This window comes from Ylistrum balloti, unplaced genomic scaffold (assembly GCF_031769215.1).
Source record: "Ylistrum balloti isolate Yb309-2 unplaced genomic scaffold, AGI_CSIRO_Ybal_v1 Utg370076, whole genome shotgun sequence".
Lineage (NCBI taxonomy): Eukaryota > Metazoa > Mollusca > Bivalvia > Pectinida > Pectinidae > Ylistrum > Ylistrum balloti.
The window spans coordinates 1716883-1742957 of NW_026782115.1; the positions used below are offsets into that span (position 1 = coordinate 1716883).

The 26075-nt window shown below is 35.2% G+C and overlaps 1 protein-coding gene across 1 annotated transcript in view; it reads left to right on the plus strand.

Moving 5' to 3' along the window:
- LOC132549692 (uncharacterized) overlaps window positions 1-24222 on the plus strand; it is a 70855-nt gene extending 46633 nt beyond the window's left edge. The window contains exons 10-22 of the mRNA XM_060213643.1: window positions 8296-8473; window positions 9038-9133; window positions 10816-10818; window positions 10933-11010; window positions 11258-12034; window positions 13583-13727; window positions 18972-19047; window positions 19505-19732; window positions 20735-20819; window positions 21262-21351; window positions 21601-21798; window positions 22231-22327; window positions 22602-24222. Coding sequence (XP_060069626.1) covers window positions 8296-8473; window positions 9038-9133; window positions 10816-10818; window positions 10933-11010; window positions 11258-12034; window positions 13583-13727; window positions 18972-19047; window positions 19505-19732; window positions 20735-20819; window positions 21262-21351; window positions 21601-21798; window positions 22231-22327; window positions 22602-24222 — 3672 coding nt within the window. The remainder of the gene's footprint in view (window positions 1-8295; window positions 8474-9037; window positions 9134-10815; window positions 10819-10932; window positions 11011-11257; window positions 12035-13582; window positions 13728-18971; window positions 19048-19504; window positions 19733-20734; window positions 20820-21261; window positions 21352-21600; window positions 21799-22230; window positions 22328-22601) is intronic.
- The last annotated feature ends 1853 nt before the right edge of the window (window positions 24223-26075 follow it).

The window sequence follows — 26075 nt, forward strand, 5'->3', positions numbered from 1 at the left end:
TAAAATGATACATATTTATTCAAAGAATGGGCCAGAGTTATTGAACCTTAATATAGTAAATGGTATTAGTGTCTATTGGAATTATGGGAGATATTTCACCATATTAACTAATACAAGTGTGGGACGATAATATACATGCTATACCTGGTTGTATGTGCCCGTTTTTTAAAGATCACATCATGCGCATAATGAGTTGATAGATTTTTGTACGGTATTATATATGCGTCAATAAAGTTAAATACTACGTAGATTTCTAGTATGTGTTTATATATAGTGGTTCGATCTTTATACTAGGTCACGTTATTTTTGTTATCATCGTGAGTCAACCTTAGCTACTTAGTATTGGCGACCCATAACACTGGATCACAGGACCATCGGGATAACTATGTTGGATGTGATACGGACACCTTGTACACTAATACACAGATCAACATCGGACTAGCTTTTGTCTCAAAATTTGAAATCGGATCACTCAGAAATCTGTAAGTAGTGTTTCAGTCTTTTGATATCTATTCAGGTGTGTTGTTTGTAAACAAGTTGAACTGCTTCTCCAATAGGTTAGGTATTGTTACTGGGCAGATTATCTTCCTCTCGAGGAGTACTGGTAATTAGGTTTACGTGGGTCAGGGTAGCACCCGTTTTTAACAAAACTGGTAATCACCTGCAAGGGAGATATTGGGGATGGAGTGGGACACATTGGTATCAACTGGGGCACAAGTACAAAGTAACTGTTCTTAGCCTTCTGTTGATTTTTATCTGGTTCACAATACTTTGTGTGACAAACCTTTAATATTGTATTTGTTTACAAGTTTACAGATCTGATTTCAGCCTGATGGATTTTTTTTTTTTTTTTTCAGTAGATGTATTTTTAGATATAAATCATACAAACTAACATCACTGACACTTCATACCATTTTTTTTCTCCTGTTTTTAGTTCTTAATGTTTTTTCATAGAAGTTAATTAACTTTGGTATATAAGATATATCTGTCTAGAACCTAATTTATGTAAGAATGTAATTTCAGCTGATCAAAGTAGATATTACGTAATAATTCACAGTCTTGTAGATTATTCAGAATATATGAAATACATATTAGAGTTTTAATAGACCGGTAGATTAAAAAAGAGAAGTGTTTTTAGTCATTGGAAATACTAGACCTTATTATGTATATGTTTAATGGATTTAAATAGGAAAAACGTGGCATATGTTTGTCTAGGTTTTCTATAAATAGATTTAAAAGACAAGTTTGCAGACAAAGTTGTGAAGGCATTGTGGCAGTTTGAGACATGTTCAATGTCGAATGTGGCTGGTATAACTTGTGCTTACATGACGATGATCACTACTTGTAAAAAATTGGTCAGATCAATATCGGGCTTCTCTAACACAGAAATTGTCAGGTCTCCTAACAATCATGGTATGGAACTGCTGCATAAAACAATATTCTTTCTCCTTGAAGACTGTTATGTCATCTAAGGCTGGTCCATGCATGCTACAGGTACAGACTTGGGACTCCCAGTAGGAAATATTGATGTAACCACCCGCACACATCTCGAGTGGCGTCAGGTCAACGTTTAGTAGCTTCTGTCTCCCTCAATAAATCTCTTGAGCTCTTACCAAAAAATTAAAATGGAAACAGACATATTTTAAGTTGTTAGGTTAGAGTGTTTCTTATCTTGGGTTTAGTCACCAGTCTCCGAAGTCCTTTAATATTTTACGTATAAAAAATATGGACTTCTCTTTCATCTACTGAACTGAATTCGTCTCATCTGTCCTTCCGCATTGTTGAGGTTCCCTTCTCTAATTGGTTTGTTTGTTGGTCCCTTCGCATTTTGGTCAGTCGTTGTCGTGAACTAAAATTGACATATCTCTGTTTATTCCTGGTGATATGAGGTCAATGATATTTCTAGTTTTTCACTGTTGTGAAGTTTCCAGACTGTAGAACTGACATAATCACAGCTACCTTATACATTAATAGTGACGTTGTCGTTATTTTTCTGCCCTGTGGCTGTTATAACAATGCTGCACTTTTAACCTGGCTTCCTGCCACGCTTATTCACACTATCATCCTGACATTTAAAGTTTGCAAATCAATCCTAATTTATTAAAACTTTTCTCTGCTTTGAAGCCCAGATTAGACATGTGACAATGCACATTGTTATGGTGTTATTATCAATGAGAAACCTATCTTGTTGGAGGATATGGAGATATACCTGTTGTAAAAGTCTGTAGGTCTGCCATTGTCAGTCTAAGTACCTGAGTTTGACTGTGATAGAGACATATGTCAAATTGCCCTTTACAAGTGTCTGTATCAAAGCTGATCGTTTCCCTCTAGCTTAGATTAGAAATAACATGTTTAGAAGAGTAAAATCCTGCTACAGCTTTCCAATTTAAAATATCTTTATGAGGAAATCAGATTATTACTGTTAATAATCCATTATTAGCCCCATCTCTTTTCCATTTTTACCATGTATGTTCTGGTGATCTTTCACTGGGCGGTTGTGCCTGTGGGTACTTCTTGAGATAGTAGAGTTTCCTGATGGCCTTTTGTTCAATATTTATAACTCTGCGCCCATCATCTTGGGACAACAGCTGATAAACAGCAATTTCCAAATGTGTATTTCTTAGAACAACAGATGTAGGTTATAAAAATTATTGTTCTCATGTCCCTTGATATATGGAGTTATGGCCCCTTTTCTACTCCATTTAGGAAATGACTTGCATAGTACAAGGAATATCATTAAACAAAAGAAGTGACAGAGACCTTCTGTGACAGGTTCTGGGATGAACCAAGGGTCCCAACCTTGGCATCCCTGATTTTTTTTTTTTTTTTTATTATTATTTGTTTGCATGAGTGTTTGTTTTTTTCTGTCTCTGTTCAATTTTGGTCAAACATTTTTCCGTCAAAGAGAAAATACAATGAACATATAAAGTAAACAAGCGTTTTTTCAATTGATCTCAAAGTTTGCCTGGCAATTGGTGATTTAGGATTGCTTGCAACATTTTTTGTCATTGAAGTTCCACTCTTTAGTTTACAAGAGAAATCATATAAAACTAACAAGGATCCCAGCAGGTTGTGGTAACATTGTAAGTGACTTCAGAGCTCGGTTCTATACCCTGTTTGTATAAGATTGCATTATATCAACATTTGTAAGATCAAAACAACTTTGATATATTTGTGGTATATTTGACCTCTCTCCTTTCCCATTTGTGAATGATTGTCCTTGGATTGATCAATACTTTGTTCAGTAATGTTCAATAACAGTCAATGTACCATCAGAGTCAGATTTGTCCTTTATAAGTCATTACAAACAGTGGCTGTTAAATGGAGATAGCACGATTCTTAAATATATTACTATCAATTTACCTGTGGTTTTCTGTGCCAGCTTATTATATGACAAACCTGCAGAAGATATATTGAGATCTTGTAGTCTGATAATAACTTCATATACCTAGATGTCTGATTTTAGATATAAAATGTTGATTGATGATGGGGGGAAAAACACCGATTCTTTATTCTGAAGTATATAAATGGACATGGAAAGATTATCAAAATGCCTGTACTTTGTTACCTTCAGTGCTTTGTCTGCTATTTTAGATCAGATTCAGTGATATAGATTGGACTTAGTGTCTATGGATCAAACTCAGTGCTATGTATTGACTCAGTGTTATGGATCAGACTCAGTGCTATGTATTGACTCAGTGTACGGATCAGACTCAGCGCTATGTATTGACTCAGTGTACGGATCAGACTCAGTGCTATGTATTGACTCAGTGCTATGGATCAGACTCAGTGCTATGGATCAGATTCAGTGCTACAGATCAGACTCATTGCTATGGATCAGACTCAGTGCTATGGATCAGATTCAGTGCTACAGATCAGACTCAGTGCTATGGATCAGACTTAGTGTTATGGATCAGACTTAGTGTTATGGATCAGACTCAGTGCTATGTATTGACTCAGTGCTATGTATTGACTCAGTGCTATGGATCAGACTTAGTGCTATGGATCAGACTCAGTGCTATGTATTGACTCAGTGCTATATATTGACTCAGTGCTATGGATCAGACTTAGTGCTATGGATCAGACTCAGTGCTATGTATTGACTCAGTGCTATGTATTGACTCAGTGCTATATATTGACTCAGTGATATGGATCAGACTCAGTGCTATGGATCAGACTCAGTGCTATGGATCAGACTCAGTGCTATATATTGACTCAGTGATATGGATCAGACTCAGTGCTATGGATCAGACTCAGCGCTATGGATCAGACTCAGTGCTATGGATCAGACTCAGTGCTACCGATCAGTCTCAGTGCTATCGATCAGTCTAAGTGATATGGATCAGTCTCAGTGCTATATATTGACTCAGTGCTATGTATTGACTCAGTGTATGGATCAGACTCAGCACTATGTATTGACTCAGTGTACGGATCAGACTCAGTGTTATGTATTGACTTAGTGCTATGGATCAGACTCAGTGCTATGGATCAGACTCAGTGCTATGGATCAGACTGAGTGTTATAGATTGGCCTCAGTGTTATTGATTAGACTCAGTGTTATGGATTGAGCTAGGGTTGGTACCTTCACACCTACACTAGCTGCCTCTGTGGCTGCAGACAAGCTGTTATTGCTGACTGACATGCTATATCATTAGTACAGTAATGGCACCTGTGTAATGATACCTGTAAATGTATACCTGTGATAGCTGGCACAAAATATTGCTTAGTTGGCACAATGTTGGTAACACTAATGCAATCTGTCATATCAAGTCTATTCACGATATATTGAGTATGGATCAAATTGAGGTGTTTTGTCTGTTAGAATCAGCAGTTACATCACAGATCTCAGGCAGCTATAACCGATAACACACTAAAGGTTTTAACACATACTTTATTATCACTTCTTCAAGGAGGATAACCAATGTATTGAGAAACATATGACTGGTGTATGGAGTTGTACCTGTGTATTACCTGTGATTAGACCTGATCTATCTGGATGTGTTAACTGGATGTTTTTAGTTTTTATCACAGATGTTGTCTGTACAGGTGCGTTGTACTACTGTTTGAATCATTGATACAATACCTATACAAATAATATTGCTCAAATTTCTAAATGTGAAAATTAATCTTTCAGCCTTGAAGAAGTAAATAGTCCTTCTGAAAAACAAATGAATCATAACCAATATCTTGAGTGCAAATCAATTGACAATTCTCTAAACTCAAAAGGTAATTATATATAAAAGAAATGACACGTATTCTGTGTTTAGGAGTAATCACCACTAACATCTAGTTTCTTGTATCAGTTTATTGTATTCTTTAAAGATCTGTACCTGAATGTGTTAAACTTCTCTCGTTAACTGGGTGTCTTACACCGATTCTTCTCTGCTGTAGTGGGTCATTGTATGACATCTTATCACTGTTTTACAAAGGTTTCCTTTTTCATGTTGTCATTGTTTAGACTTTTAAGGTTCCACTGCCACAGATATATATATAAAAGTTGTACAGCTTTGATTGGTTAGCTGTCTGCCTTTGCTGATAATTGAACTGTCAGTGTAAAGATAAGTTTGTACAGTATATAAGTTTGAACTTGAATAATGCATGGATTACCTCACCTTACCTCGCCTACTTGTTTAGCTATCATAATGATTTTCCACACACACTTTTATTTTGTTATCCAGAGTTTAACATTTCTTTATTATATGTACATTATTTATGCAGTGAAATTGCCATAGAAATTTGATGTGATATTCTTGATGGCATGTCAGTGAAAGAAAAAAATTTCAGGGCAGGAAAAAAAAGAACAGGAGTCCATCGATGGTATGATAGATCTTGCAGTCAGCGACATTGAAATTGGGTGTTCATTACTAAGGGAGATATAACCATTGCTTTACTCGTGTCTTCAAGTTCTGTTAGAGAAAATTCCTACATTTATGATTATCATAGCAGACAATGTACTTTCTATTAATCAACCCTCTTTTTTATGAGAATGCTCCTGTTAAACATAACTGTCAAAGGTTTTCTAAGAGAATGCCCCTCTAAAGCAATGTTAAGCAACATCCTAAGAGACAAACCTGATCAAGGAATCTTAAGCAACATCCTAAGAGACAAACCCCATCAAGCTATGCTCTCCCTCAGGACAAGTCAATGTTAAGCAACATCCTTAGAGATGAACCTGATCAAGCAATGTTAAGCAACAGCCCTTAATTAAGCAATGCTGAACCTGATCAAGCCCTTAATTAAGCAATGCTGTCCCTGTGAGTCAGCCCTTAATTAAGCAATGCTGTCCCTGTGAGTCAGCCCTTAATTAAGCAATGCTGTCCCTGTGAGTCAGCCCTTAATTAAGCAATGTTGTCCCTGTGAGTCAACCATTAATTAAGCAATGTTGTCCTTGTGAGTTAGCCCTTAATTAAGCAATGCTGTCCCTGTGATTCAGCCCTTAATTAAGCAATGTTGTCCCTGTGAGTCAGCCCTTAATTAAGCAATGCTGTCCCTGTGAGTCAGCCTTTAATTAAGCCACAGGACAAGCCCTTTTAAGCAATGTTCTCCCTGAGAGACAAGCCCTATGAAGCAGTGCACTCCTTGAGAGACAAGCCCTATGAAGCAGTGCACTCCTTGAGAGACAAGCTCTATGAAGCAGTGCTCTCCTTGAGAGACAGGCTCTATGAAGCAATCCCCAAGAGACAAGCCCTATTCAGCAATGCTTTCTATAAGAGTTTGTCCCTATGAACCAATGCTTTAAGAAATCACTACATTAAGCAGATTTCTTTGACTACCATTTTTTGAGAAAACATTGACTTTATGATGTTACTTTGAAGCTGTTCCATGGCTTTGTGTCTCCTCCTGTCCTAAATTATTATCATCACTTTTAGTGCCTCCATTTCTGATAGGATTTTGATCAAACTCCTTACAAAGGTCAGCTATATGACATTATCTCCAACAATTTCATGTTTCAGGTCAAAGTCATTATTAATGTTTGCATAGAATTATCAAACTTTAGTAAAACTGCATAAAATTGTAATACATTGATATACATAAAATTATTAATCATTGATACTCAGATACACGGGAGTTGTACCATTAGTGAATAACAGATGTTTTCTTGACTGATGGTATTCTACCTTGTCCGACAAACCATTTGGTATCAAATTTTTATTATCATTGAAAATCTTGTTCAAACAGTTCATTATGAAAGCCAGAATAAGCCCTACATTTGGTTGAAGATTTTCAAGGGCAAAGACATTATAAGTATAAGAACTTGGCTGGTTCTCAATTTATATATATATATATATACACCTTGATCATTATTCTGTGTATAAGGAAGACAGCCGACTGGTCATTGTAATTTCTTTATTACCTAACTCCTACGACCAGAGAAAAAAAATTAGTGCCTTCATACAATGTCCTCCCAACCTTGAATGAATTAATGCACTGTTCACAATGCCGTTTACTCATCAGGATATCATCCATTCATAAATTTATTTTTTTTTTGTCTTTTGATTTAGTTTTGCCATTGTTTTGTTGATAGATATTCAACCCACGTATAGAGTCTGGTCTATTACAGTGTTGGTTTACTAGAGACAAGGCAGTGGTCTATTGTTCAAAATAAAATTTTAAAAATCTTTTCAAAGGTCGTGATTTTTGTTATTGATAAACACCAATGATATCATCAAAATTATATTTAGATTTCAACAAAATGGTTAAAATCAGTAAAAATATATCCTTTAACCTTATTGGTAAATGTTCAGGTCAGTTTAATTTATTGAACTTTTACTTTATCAATTTCTAAGTATAAAGTTCTGAAACTGAAAGATTCCATTAAAAAACACAAGAAAAATTAAAAAAAATAATCTTTTTTCAGAGAGTGACTTAAGATATCATTTTAATTCATCATAAGCACATATTGGTTATAATTTAAAACTCAAAATATACAGCATGTGTTTAGTAGATTAAAGAAATAAATGTTGTTATATTGTGTAACAAAGGTCATTATTTGTTTAAATGCTTCCACCAGGATTCAGACCTTGGATCTCTGGCTTACTAGCCTTATGCTCAGCTGATTGAGCTAGAGAGAAGGCGAGCAGAATATTGGTACTAGTATGTTACAAAGTAACAAATGTCCCACAAGATGGCCAGTCACTGACTTTGAGTCGGGATTTGTTTATTTATCATTTATCATTATTTATTATTTAGCCCCTTGGTTTGTTTTACAGGATAAATCCAGTAGTTGAAATCTAGTTGTAATGTTTTTTCCAACATTTGTTACATATCAAATATTTGGTTTTTCTGTTGTTACAGCTGGAGTCCCAAGAAGATGCCAAGCTAAGTAAAGTACTGTGTAAACAAAAACTACATCAACGGGAGCTGACTCAATCACATCAGAGTAGCTACTCACACGATCTGTCCTACTCATCTACTCAGAGTACACTCAATGACCTGTCAGGCACTGGGTTTACAGACACACTCACACAACCAGGTAAACAGTACTATGTTATTGAGTCACTCAGTAATTCACTCTGTGACTGAGTCACTGAATTATTTTTTTGTATCAGAATTTTTGAAGCAAATAAGTAACCCCTGTGACTCTGAGTCACTGAATTAGCTTTTTGGAGCAAACTTAGTCAAGTAAGATATTGCCTCATTGATTTTATTGAGTAATTGATTAGCTCTTTGGCACTGAGTCACTGATGAAGCTCAATGTGTCAGTTCTTCAAGAAATTGACTCTTCAAAACTTTGGGTATCAACATTTCTTCGGTCACTGATTAACTCTTTAAAACTGAGTCTGTGAAGTTGATATCTGTATTTGTGTTACTTGAGGAATAAATAAAATCTTTGAAAACTTTAAGACTTTCTGCATATCTATCAACAGAAGTTCTCAGCTATTTTTTTTAGAGTAGATAAATACTGTAACTAAATCCCCTAGTGTTTGAAGCAGCTCTCTGTATTTTTAAAAAAAACTTAATACTCTATAAATATTATCAAACATATATACTTCAGAACAACAGAGTATGAACCTAAAATATATTCAATTTCTTTCAGACACTAGTACAACATACAACAGACCTGCGCGAGCATTCTCGGACGTCAGCCACAACTCATACAACAGACAGCCAGTACGAGCCTGGACCACTGCTGGTGAGTTTTAACATGTCGTGTTAATCCATGGAGCTATATCCTGTGAACTTTAACCTTTAACCTAATCTAAGGGATGTAACACCGGGTGTTAATCCACGATGGTGATATAACACAGGAACTATAACACCGAAAGTGTTATCACAGAGACTTAACCCATCAAAAAAAAAAAAATCTTATTCCATTACTTGACCTACTTTGTTTATAGGTCGCAGATTCTCAAAGTGTTAAGAACAATTAGAAAAGTTTGGGGAAAAATGTACTTATATAAGTAAAAAGTGTTGATTTTGCTGCTTTTATTGGTCAACATCGTTGTCTAAAATGTTGTTATAAGTGGAGATAAAATCACATGTCAGTAGTGTACAGTTGTACTGATACTATATCAATCAGGGTATTCTACACAGAGCAGGTAAGGAAACTTACATTTATGATACAATGATGATATATGGATATAAGTTTCAATATATTTAGCGTTTCTTCAGTCTAAGTTGAGTACATAAACTACTGAAAAAAAACTTAGCATATTGAGTTTTGTTTTGTGCTTTATAAAAGACTGATCTATTGCCACAAACTGGTGCCACATTTAAAGTGAGGTGAAACAACCGTGACCTTTGGGGGTCATGCTATTGATTCTGTTGAAATTATTGACGGTATTATTAACCACCAGCTGGGCTTCATATGAATTCTGCAGACAATACACATTGTATATCGTGATTGTGTGGTCCTGCATAATTTTTCTGGGCATGCATTAAATCTCGCATTAAATTCAGGACTGTTTGTGACAGTAACAATGCATATTCCTGGTCATTGCCTAAACAGGAAGTGTTGTGTTACATTTATCTAATATTATTACTTAGCACAGTTTTTGGGGTTTGTAAATCAAAGTTCAAGGTCACTGTTACTATTAATAGAATTTAAATTGTTTCTATACACATTGATGGTAGTTTCTTTAAGATTTCAATGACCTTAGTTTCGTGGAATTTCAATTACAAGGTCATTTTAAACATGAAAAAAAGAAGCTTGAAATAAATGTATTTTTACTAACATATATATATTGATTTTTTTTTTTTTTAATATTTTTTTTTTTTTTAATCTGTCTTAAGAAAATAAAAAAATGGACACAAGTGTGATAACTCAATTGTTTCACATTGTCCCAAGTGTAAACTAAATTATAGTGTTGTGTATTTGTGATCGAAACGGAAGTAGGAGACAATTACTGATTTCCTGTAAATTGCACTGCTGATCATTTTAGCAGTACATGACATAGACATGAAGTACTTAAATTTTTATGCTGTGTATTCCCAATTTAGAAAATTCAATCCACATTGAGAAATGAAGAATCAAAATACTTTTCCCCACTTTTGTTCTGTGGTACTTTAGTTATCAAGTAGATGAGCCTTTTTTTTTAGGTAATTCAAATAAAACTTTCTTTAGCACAATCTTCACAGACACTTAAAGCATATTTTTATTCCAATTTGAAATATGAAATTCATTTGTACTCTTTAAGTGATCAGAATTGCCTGACAAGGCCTTAAGATATTAGTCTGGTTAAAAGTTAAAAACCTGTAAAGTTCAATAACGATTAAGTAGTCAGCCATCTTGGCTTTCTGCCATGGTAGGTGCTAATTGTAGGAACTCGGTGTATAAACCTTTAGTCCTCAACACATTCCAGTTTTAATCTGTAGGTGGTCAGTTTTTTTAATCTCAAAACCAGTATGACTCGCTTGACGTCATTGCTAAAATCAGTTTTGTATGGACTCACTGTTATGAAATTTGAAAATTTGTTTATTAATTTAAAACAGGTTACAGTGATGTTGGTCGAGATAGTAATGTAGCTACGCAGTGTAGTGACCTCAACATTCAAGAGGTGACCCCTGATGGTAAGTCTATTTATAAGTATGATGAAATGATATATTCCATTGCAATCATAGACGACATATGTTGGATGTAATCAAATTCAGAAGGCATTTAATTGGTAGTTTGGTTTTTTTTATCTTTATGTAAAGTACAAATTAATTACGAAGTGAAAAAATCAATACGAATCACTATTGATACCTTCTGAGATATTGATTATATGAAAATCGGTATAGTGGTATGATCTAACTTGGTCGGTTTCCCTCTTTACAGATTATGATACAAGAAGTCAGACAAGTTTGTTGGAGTCAGAATCAATTTATCTTCCTGTTTCGGAGGCTAGTACTTCAACCAATCGTCCAATGACAGCGCCTGTTATTTCCGGCCATTCACCGGCCACCAATTATCTGGCCCACAGAGATAACCGGCCAGCGACGATGATGGAGTCTCGGTACGAAGCATACAACAACAGGCCTATCAAACCAATGAATTCCGAAGTGCTTAAAGGACTCCTAAAACCAAAATTTGATTATTCACCTCCTCAGCAATCAGGAAATGAACCAGCCATCGGAGCTAAGAAGAAAACCCCGCCAACTGCCCAAGCACATGATTATGACACAAGTCAGGAAGTCTCCCAGATGGAACAAATTATTAACCCGCCAAAAGATACTATCCCTGCCGAGAGTATAAGTCAAATCAAGGAAGTCGCAGAGAAAAGGTCTCGAAAGGGGTCAGGGTCATCTGGATCCACAAAGTCTGGTGCTACCTCACACATTACACAAAATGCTGCTAAAAGTAATATCCCAATATCAAAGGGAGTTAATGTGATACGGACTCATTCAGACTACCTCCCAGGTAAATACGCTGCCACAGTGAGGAAGGTTAGTGGAGAAAATCTGGGAGACAAACGGACAAAGGCACATTTACCTGATAAAGTGGTTGTGATGGAAAAAAGTGAGAGTAATCGTGATGTAAAGACAAGTGTGAGAGATTCGGGCGTGTATTCCCGCCCCGTTAGTGATGCTGTATTGGGAGATTATAGCCCTGAAGGTCAGTGTTTACATTACAGTGTTAACCAAACTTGTTTCCCTTCTGATACAAGATAAATCTAAATAACTCTAACGCTCATTTCAAAGAAAAATTCATTCTTTACAGAAAATTAGTTGTAAAATCTTGAAGGAAGACCTCTGATAATGCCCGCTTTTAATCTGAATGTTTGTTTGTTTGTTGTTTTTTTTTTTTAATTTCTGTGTACTGATTTGTATTAAAAATGACAGACACGAAAGATATTCATTTCTTGTATATATTAAAATTTTTCAAAAGTTCGGTCTGCATTGCAATGTACCAGTAACTGAATTGTCGGATGTCGAAAGTATTCAAGTTATTTGATTTCAAATTAATCAGGTCAAGGATAATTAATTTTATATTTAATGCAGTAAAGCAACCTCATTTACATATCTGAGCATCAGAATGTGCATGATACAATCTAACACCCTTTGTAAATAAACCCATTGCCAAGAAGGGTGCAAGCATATATAAGCAAATGTAGGTAATCTGGATTTTGAACTTGATTTTAATGAAAAGGAGATTTATTATTTAAATGTATGTACGCAACTTTATAAGCCTATTATAATTAATAGCAGTAGTTCATTTCAATTTGAATATCTTTTTTAAGAAAGTCGTTTAAATATACACAACAGGTTTATGTTTATGTAGAAGTGTTTTAAAGGCTTGGAATACCTTGGGGATTAAATTATAAACAAAACTTATACAAGTGTTTTGGATTTAGAAAGCTTACTCGAGATTTTCAATTACTTAACACATGTATTATGCCCATGATCTTTGGTGATGTCCTGCCCACTCAATAGTCATGTGTATAATATTCTCCTGATCTTTTTTCTATCACACTAATCAGCTAGTAATCGTAACGTTACGTGTCAAGCTCCCTTCAGTGACAAATCAACCGTTCCGTATGGCTGATTTGGGGCTGCCTATTTTCCAGAGGTTACATAAGGCAGGCTTTCTGTAGTCTGGAACCAGATTTTATATATTAATGCATTTCGCAAGGTACAGACTTTTGTTTTGGTAATGTGAAATAGTTTTACAAAGGGGAGTTGCATAATTTTTGGTGTGTATCACAAAAATGTTATTGGGTGTGTTTGTATCCGAGGTATCAGTAGATAAATATTAAGCTATATGTGGTTTTGTCGAATTTATAAATTTAAGAAAAAAACTATGCTTCAATGGAATATAGATCAGTTTAAGTAGTGATGATGTATCAAGTACAATGTAGTGTTAACATCTGTATTTTTTTTTTTTTTTTTAACACTTAAATTGCACCAAGAAGAAATATCACAACTGATGAATAAGAATTTTTTCAATTTTCAAAATTACAAAATTATGAATCATGGAATTTTTTCTTCAGTGTCATTTTGTACTATACAATTCCAAGGAAGTTTGTACTCTGTTGGTACGAGATACAGGATTTGTGGTTCCTAGTGAAGCTATGTGCCAGCAAGTTTTGTATTTTCTTGGTGTCTTCACATTACTGGGAAGGAGGACGCATCTTCAATTATTGTCGTTGTTTTATATATTTAGATCACAAAGCTGCAATAATGATCCAGTCTTTGTGGAGAGGATATCGTACACGGTGTAAGAACTCCGAGGTGGTGTCCATTCGCAAGGAAATTCGGGCCCGCAGAGCTGAGGACCACATCATACTGTTGCGTTCAGAGCTGGACAGGTAAGGAAAGAGATGATAGTCAGAAGTTGACAGGTGGGAGAAATACATTACATTCAGAAATTGATAGGTGTGGGAAAGATACTATACTCAGAAATTGACAGTTGTGGAGAAAACTTTCAGATGTTAACAAGTTTTGGGAATAACATCATATTCAAATAACGATAGATGTGATGGAAAGATGCTACACTGGAGTACTGACAAGAGTGAGGAAAAGTTACTGCAATTAAGATTCAGCAAGCTACGGCAAAGACAGCATACATTCAGTTATTGACAGGTGTAGAGAAACACTCATATATTGACAGGTGTAGGAAAACACTATATTGACAGGTGTAGGGAAACACTCATATATTGACAGGTGTAGGGAAACATGCATATATTGACAGGTGTAGGGAAACACTCATATATTGACAGGTGTAGGGAAACACTCATATATTGAAAGGTGTAGGGAAACACTCATATATTGACAGGTGTAGGGAAACACTATATTAACTGGTGTAGGGAAACACTATATTGACAGGTGTAGGGAAACACTCATATATTGACAGGTGTAGGGAAACACTCATATATTGACAGGTGTAGAGAAACACTCATTTATTGACAGGTGTAGAGAAACACTCATATATTGACAGGTGTAGGGAAACATGCATATATTGACAGGTGTAGGGAAACACTCATATATTGACAGGTGTAGGGAAACACTATATTGACAGGTGTAGAGAAACACTCATATATTGACAGGTGTAGAGAAACACTCATGTATTGACAGGTGTAGGGAAACACTATATTGACAGGTGAAGGGAAACACTCGTATATTGACAGGTTAAGGGAAACACTATGTTGTTAGGATGAGGGAAACATTATGTTGACAGGTAGAGGGAAACACTATGTTGACAGGTGAAGGGAAACACTCTGATTTTGACAGATATAGAAAAACTCTCAGGTGCTGACAAGTATAAAGAAACAGAACGGGAAATACATTGTGCTTGGAACTTGACACATATGAGGAAAAGAAATTACACTCAAAAAGGAGGCAATGACATTAAATACATACATGACAGGTATTGGGGGAAATGATGATGGAACTCTGCAATTTGGCATGTCTGGTGAAAATGCTATTTCCCTCGAGTCACTCAGAGAGTTTAATGGAAACTGATTAAGTACTCAGTAAGATATATGTACCTGATATTGGATAAATGATATTGTAGGTTGTACAGTGATAGGAAAATGGCATGATACAAACAATATATGCCATGTAGTGCAAATGAATTGTGATGAAAATTGAATGTAGTGTTTATGGAAGTGGTCAATTACCTATGTTTAAATATAGCCTGGCCTGTGCTATAGTAGGTAAATGATCCCTGCTAACGTTTACTATAATGTTAGGTGGAGAACAACAACACCACATCTCTTTCACTTGAAACTTTTGTTCAGTCTTGATTGCCCTTGTTAAGGAATGAAAAGGCCTCTGGGTAATTTACAATCTTTTTCAGAAATTTAGGTTCAACTGTTGGAAAATGACTTACCAGAAATGACTTTAAAAATGTGGTTTTTAGAGTGCATAAGGATATATGAACAGTCATTGATTTCCCCTCTGGTGTGTTTTAGGTACATATTGGCCAATAAATTACTTAGCAGTTGAACTTTGCAAAACATAGATAGCATTGTATTGTCCAAACACCATATAGGATTGGTAAATATATACAAAGACTATTATCTGAACATGTAAGGGGTGTATATTTTGGCAAGGTTTGCAATATTTATATGTAGATATATATTTTGAGGATAGGAATTGAGGGGAAAAAAGGGTTAATTGTGCATATATGCATACAAATACACACATAAATTAACAGGTGCTTGACACATGGTCCTATAGGTGTGTTATTGAGTACTACTGTGAGGGAAATCAGAAATATAAATGGATCAATGCTAGATATGGATTAGTCCCACATCAATAAATGTCAGTGAGAAACAGAGACTTATATTGATACAACAGATCGAAAGAAACGGGACAGAAGTGTACCACGTAGTCTATATCAGTGGTTTGGCTCCCAGCCAGTGTATCATTTATTTAGTATGATAGGTAGACTTGATCCACAGAAAAAAAATAGATCTGATTAGCGATATGTGTATATATCCTGTATATGTGGCTTTTACAGTTTAATCATACTGGAATTTATTAGTATAATGGCATCATGGGTATAGTTATTCTTACCGCTTCTTGCCTTGATAGAATTATCAATAATGGACCTTTGTTGAGGTCAGTATGGTGTAACATTGTTCTAGTAGAAAAAGGGAAATGTTGGGGTACATATTTCTTTAACATTAATCATACTCACAAGGCTAAATATTAACATTCTGCTGGTCTGGAAATACGTTTTGGGAACAGAATGGACTTTTCATGATATTCCTGCAATAGTCTAGATATTTTTTGTAACCATGTGAAGAAAATTGTTGAGTCAGAGGTGGAAAGCATACCACTTGACCCTATGCACAGTCAAAACGACTGCTGCCAGATCATCGCCTGAAATGTTTGTCTATGGAACTTGTGTCAAAGTTAACGGGACTTCAATTCAGGTCAAATTGGATTAATTGTGAAGAAAAAAAACAAAGAGAAAGTGTCAGTTCCTTCTTGTTTTGAAACGTTTGATAATTGATTGTAAATTATTCAATACTTATACATAGCAAGTTCTATTTGGAATATAACGGCATCTTTTCGTATGATTTTAAACATTGATTGTAATCAAAATATTCTAACATTAAACGTGAATTGTTCGTTCTATGAAATATAGAGAAGAAACTGAAGTAACACTTGCTATGAATTATAGAATTACAAAGTAAAATTTGATTACCTAGGTAATAACAATGAGGATTTCGTCCCTCAATGGTCAAATAGAACAGATTTCTGTGATGTTGTTGATGTATATGAAAGCAAACTGAGAGAAAAAGATATATTTCAATTTTTTAGATAGCAATATTTTACAGCTTTAAAATCAATAAGTGTCCCATATGTATATTGTAAGATATGCGCTCATCAGGCAGTGAATTTCATTGACTCACTTGATTTTAAAAATAGAATAGTTTCATACAACAACAAATCGTAAATACACTATGTAGAGCATCTTATATTCAGAAAGCATTATCAATTAGATCTTTTAGAATAAGACATCACAGTTGATGTATGCGAGCAGAATCATCTGCGATATTGGACCCCAACGAACAACAGCAAGTTTGGAAACTTTAATTTGTACAATAACTTATGAAAATTAAACTCACTTGGACAAGAAAAGATATTTATAAATACCTGTATTCACATTAGATACTATATAAATATTCTGAAAACAAACAACAGCATCAAAAAAATCATAATATAGTCAAGGGAGATAACTCCACTAATGTTGGCCTGTTGGATGAACTCGACAGACCAGAAAATTGATAATTGTGATGAATTTGGTAAAAAGCTGTCATTGTAATTTTCATTTTATTTGTTTTTATGGTAATTACATAATGACAAGGTAGTTTCCTATGCATTGATTTAATCATTGGAATCTCAGTGTAAAATACCAAAGAAGAAATGCTGGTGAATATAGATGGATTTCGTTACTAGACATACGTGGTATGTCGTGTTTCATTAATGGCTTAATTAGAAGATGTAATAATTAAGGACATTTTTTGAAAGTTTTTGTCACCTGTCATTTCAGTGTCTGTTTGTATTGTCATTAAGTACTGGTGTACAGTGCAATATTGTTGGTTCTATTATACACTAGTAGACATATACAATAAAACTATATGTGTCCCATTAACACTGTTTAAACAATTTTACGGCCTTGTTGGATTTCATGTATTTGAGATAGAGGTGTCTGTTTCATCATGTTTTACTTGTCTTCTTGGTGAAGTCACTTCCAATAAAAGTCTGATAGTTGAAATACTGGAAGCCTGATTATCAGTCTATTTTAAGGTTTTGCTCTCCAGTCATATATTTACTAACTAGTTTCACTGCTGTAATGATTTCTGTGTCAACAGACAATTGAACCACAATCATTTTGTCATAATCAATATCTGACTTTATTATTTTGATATCAAATTTACTTTAACATCAACAATCAATTTAGGATCAACAATATTTCTGAAGATTAAATATTATGTCTTTTAATATAGAGGAGACTGATGTGGATCCAAAATGTCTTTGGTATCTATTTTTAGTATACCCAAGAATTGATGAGTCAATGCGTCCAAAACTATAAAGTTGAAGTATTGATGAACAAGAGATAAATACAGTGTAATTGAAAAAAAATTATTGAGTGTTACAAACTGACGAAAATAGAACTATTTTCAGAATAGTAATCATTTTGTTGGATTGCTATCATGTTGTTTTTTTTAAATTAGTATCACGTTACCTAAAGGTGATATATACATCGATTGTAACGTTGTGCATTATGGGGTCATACATAAATTATTAGTCTCGGAGACAGTATGTCTAGATGATGTCTTACCGTGATTGATGTCTTTCTGGGTCATTAAGCAAGCTGCACTCATTTAGGTACAGTGGCTGTATAAACATATCTAACCTTGCTCTATATAGATTGTTACATTGTTCTTTTAAACAAATAAATAAATAAACAAATAAATAAATAGATAAATAAATAATGGTAAAACAGGAAACAATGGAAATGAACATTTTATAAGATAAACTTTGGATATATTTTGTTTTTAATGTTAACAATGCATATTATTTAGCTAAAACTATTACGTATCATATTTGTCAGAAATTCAGCCTGTGTAGATCATAACCTAACATATATTTAATACTGTTATATATACAAACTTCATTGGCCTGTATTAAGTCCACCACCTAACTATTATTTTAACCTCTCTTTGTGTGATTGATGTAAATAAAAACGATATTAAGTGTAATAGTAGTATTTGTGATAAATTTTAGATATATTTAAAGATTTTAAATGATATAACCTAATTGGGAAAGAATGACTGGACTGAATCTTTCACAGGATTTCTGATGAAAGAATGAAGTTTCAGTTTAGTAACTTGCTTAGTAGTGAATCTTTGACATCCACAAAAACCAATGTATTGATGACATCCACGAAAACCAATGTATTGATGACATCCACGAAAACCAATGTATTGATGACATCCACGAAAACCAATGTATCTATGACATCGACGAAACCCAATGTATTGATTTCTCTATTAGACATTGTAGAAAATTCAATGTTTTTTGCTGTGTTTCAGACAGAAGAAATTGTATGATGAAGAGAAACACTTACGATGTCTACAAATGGAGGCCATCAGATTTCTCTGGAAGGAGGTACTGTCTGTCTAAAGCAATTTTATTGGCAATACATGTATGCTTATTTAGAAATTATTTGAACAATAAGTAAATTTCATATATACTTGGTTTGTATTGCCAGGAAGTGGAGAAGTACATGGTTGATTAATTATGTCTTCTGATGCTACTATTTTCCATTTTCCTGAAAACAGAATTAAATAGATACTGTTATTCTTCATCTTGTTTCAGGGCATGGCTTATTTATGCCTTTAAGTAAATATATTTTTATCTTTTCCCAGAGAAAATCAGTCTTCAGCTGAACGAAGAAATATCATAAACAAATACCTGTATTCTGATAAACATTGATGGTCAGTAAGAAGCAGAATATAGATACACACTAACATAGTAGCATGGATTAACTATCTTTGTAAAACAAGTCTGGATCAATGTGTCACAAATTAAACCGTGGTGCTCATGTAACCTCTCTTTACTATAGGTCCAGTCATTACAGCATTGGAAAACAGAGGTTCTTACTTCACAGTCATTCAAGGGAACACTGGGCTCAACGCGCGGAACAGAGGACAGTTCATATAATTACAGCCAGGAGATCCAGAATACCCTCCAGAGAATGGACTCATTAAACTCTGGACATGGCAGTGTCCCTGAGGTGGACCTCGAGAAACATCGGCAGCTAGAGAAGACCTGTGCCGACCTTCAGAGTCAGGTAAGTCTACTGAGCTGTAGAAAACTTGTACCAACCTTCAGAATCAGTAAGGTCTGTCTACTGAGCTGTAGAAAACTTTTACCAACCTTCAGAATCAGTAAGGTCTGTCTACAGAGCTAGAGAAAAATTGTACCTACCTTCAGAATCAGTTAGGTCTGTGTACAGAGCGAGAGAAAACTTGTACCAACCTTCAGAATCAGTTAGGTCTGTGTACAGAGCGAGAGAAAACTTGTACCAACCTTCAGAATCAGTTAGGTCTGTCTACAGAGCTAGAGAAAACTTGTACCAACCTTCAGAATCAGTTAGGTCTGTGTACAGAGCGAGAGAAAACTTGTACCAACCTTCAGAATAAGGCAGGTCTGTCTACAGAGCTAGAGAAAACTTGTACCAACCTTCAGAATCAGTTAGGTCTGTGTACAGAGCTAGAGAAAACTTGTACCAACCTTCAGAATCAGGCAGGTCTGTCTACAGAGCTAGAGAAAACTTGTACCAACCTTCAGAATCAGGCAGGTCTGTCTTCAGAGCTAGATAAAACATGTACCAACCTTCAGAATCAGGCAGGTCTGTCTACAGAGCTAGAGAAAACTTGTATCAACCTTCATATCAGCCACGGGCATGAGTCCCTTATAAATTTTGATATTTTTAGCTGTTTTATCAACAAGCTTGCTCCTGGCTATTAGCCCTGTCATGTTGGCTTTCAGTATAATTACTGATTCTATGATTTTGTTCGAAGCCCCACTACTTGACTTTGGATGAAAAGGCAAAAGTAAAACTGTGGTGAAAAATTTTCATGATAAAAAGTAACAAATTTGCTCCCGAGATTATTATAGGACTTTAGAAATAAAACGAGACAAATAATATATATTTTTTGATAGATGGTTAATCCGCTGTTAATGTGCTAGAAACTGTCAAAGTTTACGACATGTATTACAAAGCTATCATGGATAGTCTGCGGGAGGCATATATTTATCTTCAGTGTTTTTAATTCATCATTGCTTTTAGGTGTCCCAGCTCCAGACAGCCCTACAGTCAGTGTCGAGTGTTGTGTTCCAGAGTGGTTTGTTTACTGGTGGTAACGATACAACAGGTTAGTACTTCATTTTGTGTTCTTTCAAACATTTTCTCTGATTTTCAAATAGGTCATTTTTGTTTTGCTATGGATAACAAATTTGTTTTTACAAATTATTTGAGTGGAAAAAAGTTTATTTAAATTTGTTGTGAGGTTTGACATCATGGTTGCTTCAATAAATCATATATTTTACTAGACTGAACTTTTACAAGCTGATCGTTCGTCAAAGAACTTTGCACAAAATAAATTCTTCTTTGTACCCTCCATTATCTAAAATAAAACTGGAATTGGAATTTTCCATTTTACAATATCTAGCCATTCAGTCAGATAACTCCATAGATGCTGTCATTTCTTATAATAGCTTTTGTTCATAATTTTTACCCAGCTTTAAGCTATAGTGGCATCGGTTTTACATACAGTCAAAGAATAAAACTCATTTGAAGTTGGTGTTGATTTCCAGAAGAGAGTGCATCCCTCTTAGTGACAGGGTTTGAAGATGATGACATTTCCAGCTGTGATGACGAGTCCAGTATAGGGGGCCCAAGATGGGGTAATTATCATTGAAAGTGTGTTTCTTCTAAAAAAAAAGGGTTTGAGGCACAAATTGAATGTTCTTGTTTACAGAAAGTATAAAATGTGGAGGAAAAGTTGAAAAAGTATAAAGTTACAAGTTTTTTTTTTATGAAAATATAACGAAAAAATATAACCTGAAAGCTAGACTAAAGTCTGTTATATATCAATGTTCAGACTAAGCAGCGTTCTGTTGGATCTAGATATCAATATTATCCCATTTTTACAGGGTCAATACCTAACTCCCTATCACCGTACCCATCTGAGGAAGAGGAAGCCTATTTCTCCTCTGTCCCTCAGCCAGGCCTTCCAACACCTCCTCGTAACCTTCGACTGGAACACAAGGGTGAGACCTCAATTGTCATCTCCTGGCAGCCGTCTAAAATACTGGACGTATTTAACAAGGAAGTCAACCAGCCATTACTGGGTAAGATCTTTAGATGCAACATGGAATTTGATTGGTTCCTGTTGGATGTAAAACCTCATTTGATTAGTTAAATCAGATACCTTATTATTAAAGCAATACATTGTATGACAAATATAGTAAAACAAGATTGATTATACTGTAAAAGAGATATTTGAAATACTTTTCCATTTTTTTTTTTTTTTTTATTTTCTTTTATGTAAAAAAAATTTTTTTGAATTTGTCCTCAAAATCATGAAGTGGAATTCATAAATAGCATTATAAAACAGCAAAGATTTTGTACATAGGATTTGTACTGAATCTGATTTATTTCCCGGGGAAAATGTAAATGTGTTTGATAGAAGATATTCAGACTAATGATTCGTACAACTGATACTCTAGCATCAAACTTGTGTTACGTTAGCAAAGGTGAAATTTCATTCCGTTGCATTGCAGGGTATCGTGTGTACGTAGATGAGAAACCAACATCCATGCTCGCCAGCAATCTCCTTAGAGCACTGATTCATGGATTGGATACGCAGCTCACATACAAGTAAGGCATCATCAAGAGAACCAAGTTTTGTACAAATCTGAAATATTTCTTCCATGTTGATATTTTCCCCTACATCAAAACAGTTTGTGTTAAAGCCTTGAAAGAAAACTTCTATGATCCTGAGGAGTTCTTAAAATTAGATTTGATATACTGATTTCTTTGTAAATCTTAACACTCACAAAGTGCTTACATCTGTATGTGAAATCTGAAAACATTTGGAAATTTTGGGTGAGAGAGTCATTATATCATTCTCTTTTTTTTTTTTTTTTTTCAGAATTTATTTGAAGGCAGTGTCATCCCTAGGGGAGTCAAACACATCCAACATATTAATGGCGGGTGTTTCACAAGGAAGTAGCTTGCCGCGTAATCCGTCCCTAAGTAGCGACAGTGACGAAAGTGACGAGAAAGATTCGACAGAAAGTTCGGATGTTGCACGCAATCATGTATTTACTCGTCGTAGTGGTCGCCAGCGAAGGACTAAATCTCCTAGACAAGAGAAACGTCAGGCACATGCTCGTGGCAAGGAGTCTAGTGCAAGTGATCAGGAAAATGTAAAGGAACGACCTAGTTCAAAGTCAGAACGACCAGGAAGTTCAAGGTCAAACAATAACAGTGATGGAATTTTTGTTCAACCGAAATTGCATACACATCGACGCAATCGTAGTCGAGATTCACCTAATGATGGATTAACTATTGGTGTGCAAGAGCCGCCACATCCGATACCAAAGGAATCACACCAGTCACCACCTGCAGGTAGTCGGTTCAAGGAAAACTCGCTCAGTGCATCAAAAATGTCAGAAACATTTATCATTGATAGTCAGAATTCTCTGTTGTCTGCCATCGCAGCCACAAAAGCTGCCATACAGGGTGCTGATGGTGTGAAGGAACAATTTGTAAAAACTCACCGTCGAACGCGAAGTAAAGAGAAAGTTACAGAGATGCCCTCCACAGAGGTAAGCCTTGTTGAATCTCCTGGGTCATTGTCTAGTGCTCCAAACATTAGTGTGAATTCATCTCCAGAGGCAAAAATTCTCAATGTGCCAACGCAAGATGCTGGTGCAATTCCAAACGAATCTACACAAAAGGGTCATAGGCGAACTCGAAGTAAGGACATGCAGAATTCAGCATATGAGTGGAGAAAGGACATAGATAGCACCACAAATGTAAGGGATGTGAAAAAAGCATGGTCGAAGGAGACAAATAGTGAAACTCATGGTATACCTGTGATAGATGCCAGTAAAAGGCATGGCAGTCGTCCCAGTAGTCCTGCGCCCTCAGACATCTCAGAAACAAAGTCACAAGTGGACAGAAAAAAGAGTGTTGCAGACTTATTAGAACAGCGATTATCAAACAAACCAGTGTCCCCATTAGAGGGGGGTGATGTCACTAATAAAGCAGCACTTCCTCCACGCGTGCGCAGGATCGCAAGTAACGAGGATGTGTCTGATGGTGGTAGACGCACTCCCTCAAAAACGGCCTCCCCAACATATGTTGACCGAAGAAGGTCACCATCCAACGGCTCAGAGAGTGATGTTGGTGAATCCTCAGCTGCAAGGCATTTAGATATGGATGGAGGTAATCGAACAAATAACACAGGCATTGTGTCAAAACTCTTACAAAAGTTACAGAACATATCAAAAACCCAAGGGGAGACTATGAGGGAACGAGGAACAAAAATTAAACTGAAGTCAACAAGTGAGGTGCCCTCTGGTAACGAGGAAGGTGTAGTTCACAGGAGACAGCGTCAGCTCAGTGGCAGTGAAAGTGAGCCAGTGGCATCCTGCATACCAGTGACAGAAAAACCTGCTCCGCATCACCATAGTGATAATTCCTCAGGGAACCAATCAGATGATCCACAGGGCCCGCGTCGTCACCACAAGACTCACAGAAGGTAAACCAACACACCTAAGGATACAGAAATAAAACTATAGAAATCCCAATGATCCAGTTGTTCAACTAAGAAGTCTTTTCTGTACATTACTCTGCCATTGACCTGGTCTAATTTGTACTGCTTGATATAAGGGAGATAATTCAAGTGTGCTCTCGTGCACACCTTCAAACGTACAATGATAAACAGAGGTAAAGATGATCACTGCCATAAATTGTAATATTATGCTGGTATCTCTTTCCATATATCTACATCAACATGCAAATACTGGGTTTAAATGTCTTGCAATAAAACTATTCACACTTCAGAATTACAGTACAGTATAAGGTTGTTATTTTTGATGGTACCAACAATTTTTGTTTTAGTAAAAAATAAAAGGATATATTTTTCACTGTAGTAGATGTATTAATTTTATTTTCAAGGTGTCTCTTTTTCCACATTTTTCTTCATCCTATAAATAGCGAAAAACAACACCTCCTGAAAATAGCAACTTTGACTGTACAGCTGTACTTTTAATTTCAACAGAATAGGAAAGAAAGTTGTCCTTTTTTTTTTTTTTTTTTATTTTTTTCATTTTTCCAAGTTCACATAATACAATACAATTGTACAAGTAGTATATTCATGATTGACTCAACTCATGATCAACTCTTACATATGTACAAGTAATTAATATACTTGTCAAACATGACATATATATATATTTCAATTCATTTCTTATATAAATCTAATGATCTAGATCCAGTGCTGTGGTGATAGATCTCCATTTTTCTCTGATATGGTCTGCCTTTGTCTGGGTATAAAAGAATGCACTCAGAATGTCAATCTGCTTATAATATGATAACATTTGACTCGATTTGATTAGGAAATAAAGTTGATGTAGATATAGGTAAACTAATTTGACACCAATAGAATTTTTTTTTAAATAGGACATTTATGGGAGTATTATTGGTAAAGAAAGATGAATATTTCAAACACATAGGAAGATATATCAGTGCTGGCTTACATTTATGTCTATCATAGTGTGTTAACAATGTTACATCAGTGCTGGCTTACTTTTATGTCTATCATAGTGTGTTAACAATGTTACATCAGTGCTGGCTTACATATCTGTCTATCATAGTGTGTTAACAATGTTACATCAGTGCTGGCTTACTTTTATGTCTATCATAGTGTGTTAACAATGTTACATCAGTGCTGGCTTACTTTTATGTCTATCATAGTGTGCTAACAATGTTACATCAGTGCTGGCTTACATATATGTCTATCATAGTGTGTTAACAATGTTACATCAGTGCTGGCTTACTTTTATGTCTATCATAGTGTGTTAACAATGTTACATCAGTGCTGGCTTACTTTTATGTCTATCATAGTGTGTTAACAATGTTACATCAGTGCTGGCTTACTTTTATGTCTATCATAGTGTGTTAACAATGTTACATCAGTGCTGGCTTACTTTTATGTCTATCATAGTGTGTTAACAATGTTACATCAGTGCTGGCTTACATTTATGTCTATCATAGTGTGTTAACAATGTTACATCAGTGCTGGCTTACTTTTATGTCTATCATAGTGTGTTAACAATGTTAATGTGTGATGATGGTTGGGAGTGTGTTAACAATGTTACACATTTTATATCACAGTGTGTTAACAATGTTACCACAAGGTTACTTTTATGTCTATCATAGTGTGCTAACAATGTTACCAACAAAGAAGTGTGTTAACAATGTTACCCTTTACTTTTATGTCTATCATAGTGTGTTAACAATGTTAATGTGTGATGATGGTTGGGATGATTTACACATTTTATATCACAGGACCAAGAAGTGGACCACAAGGTTAACCAACCTCTCTGCATTTATA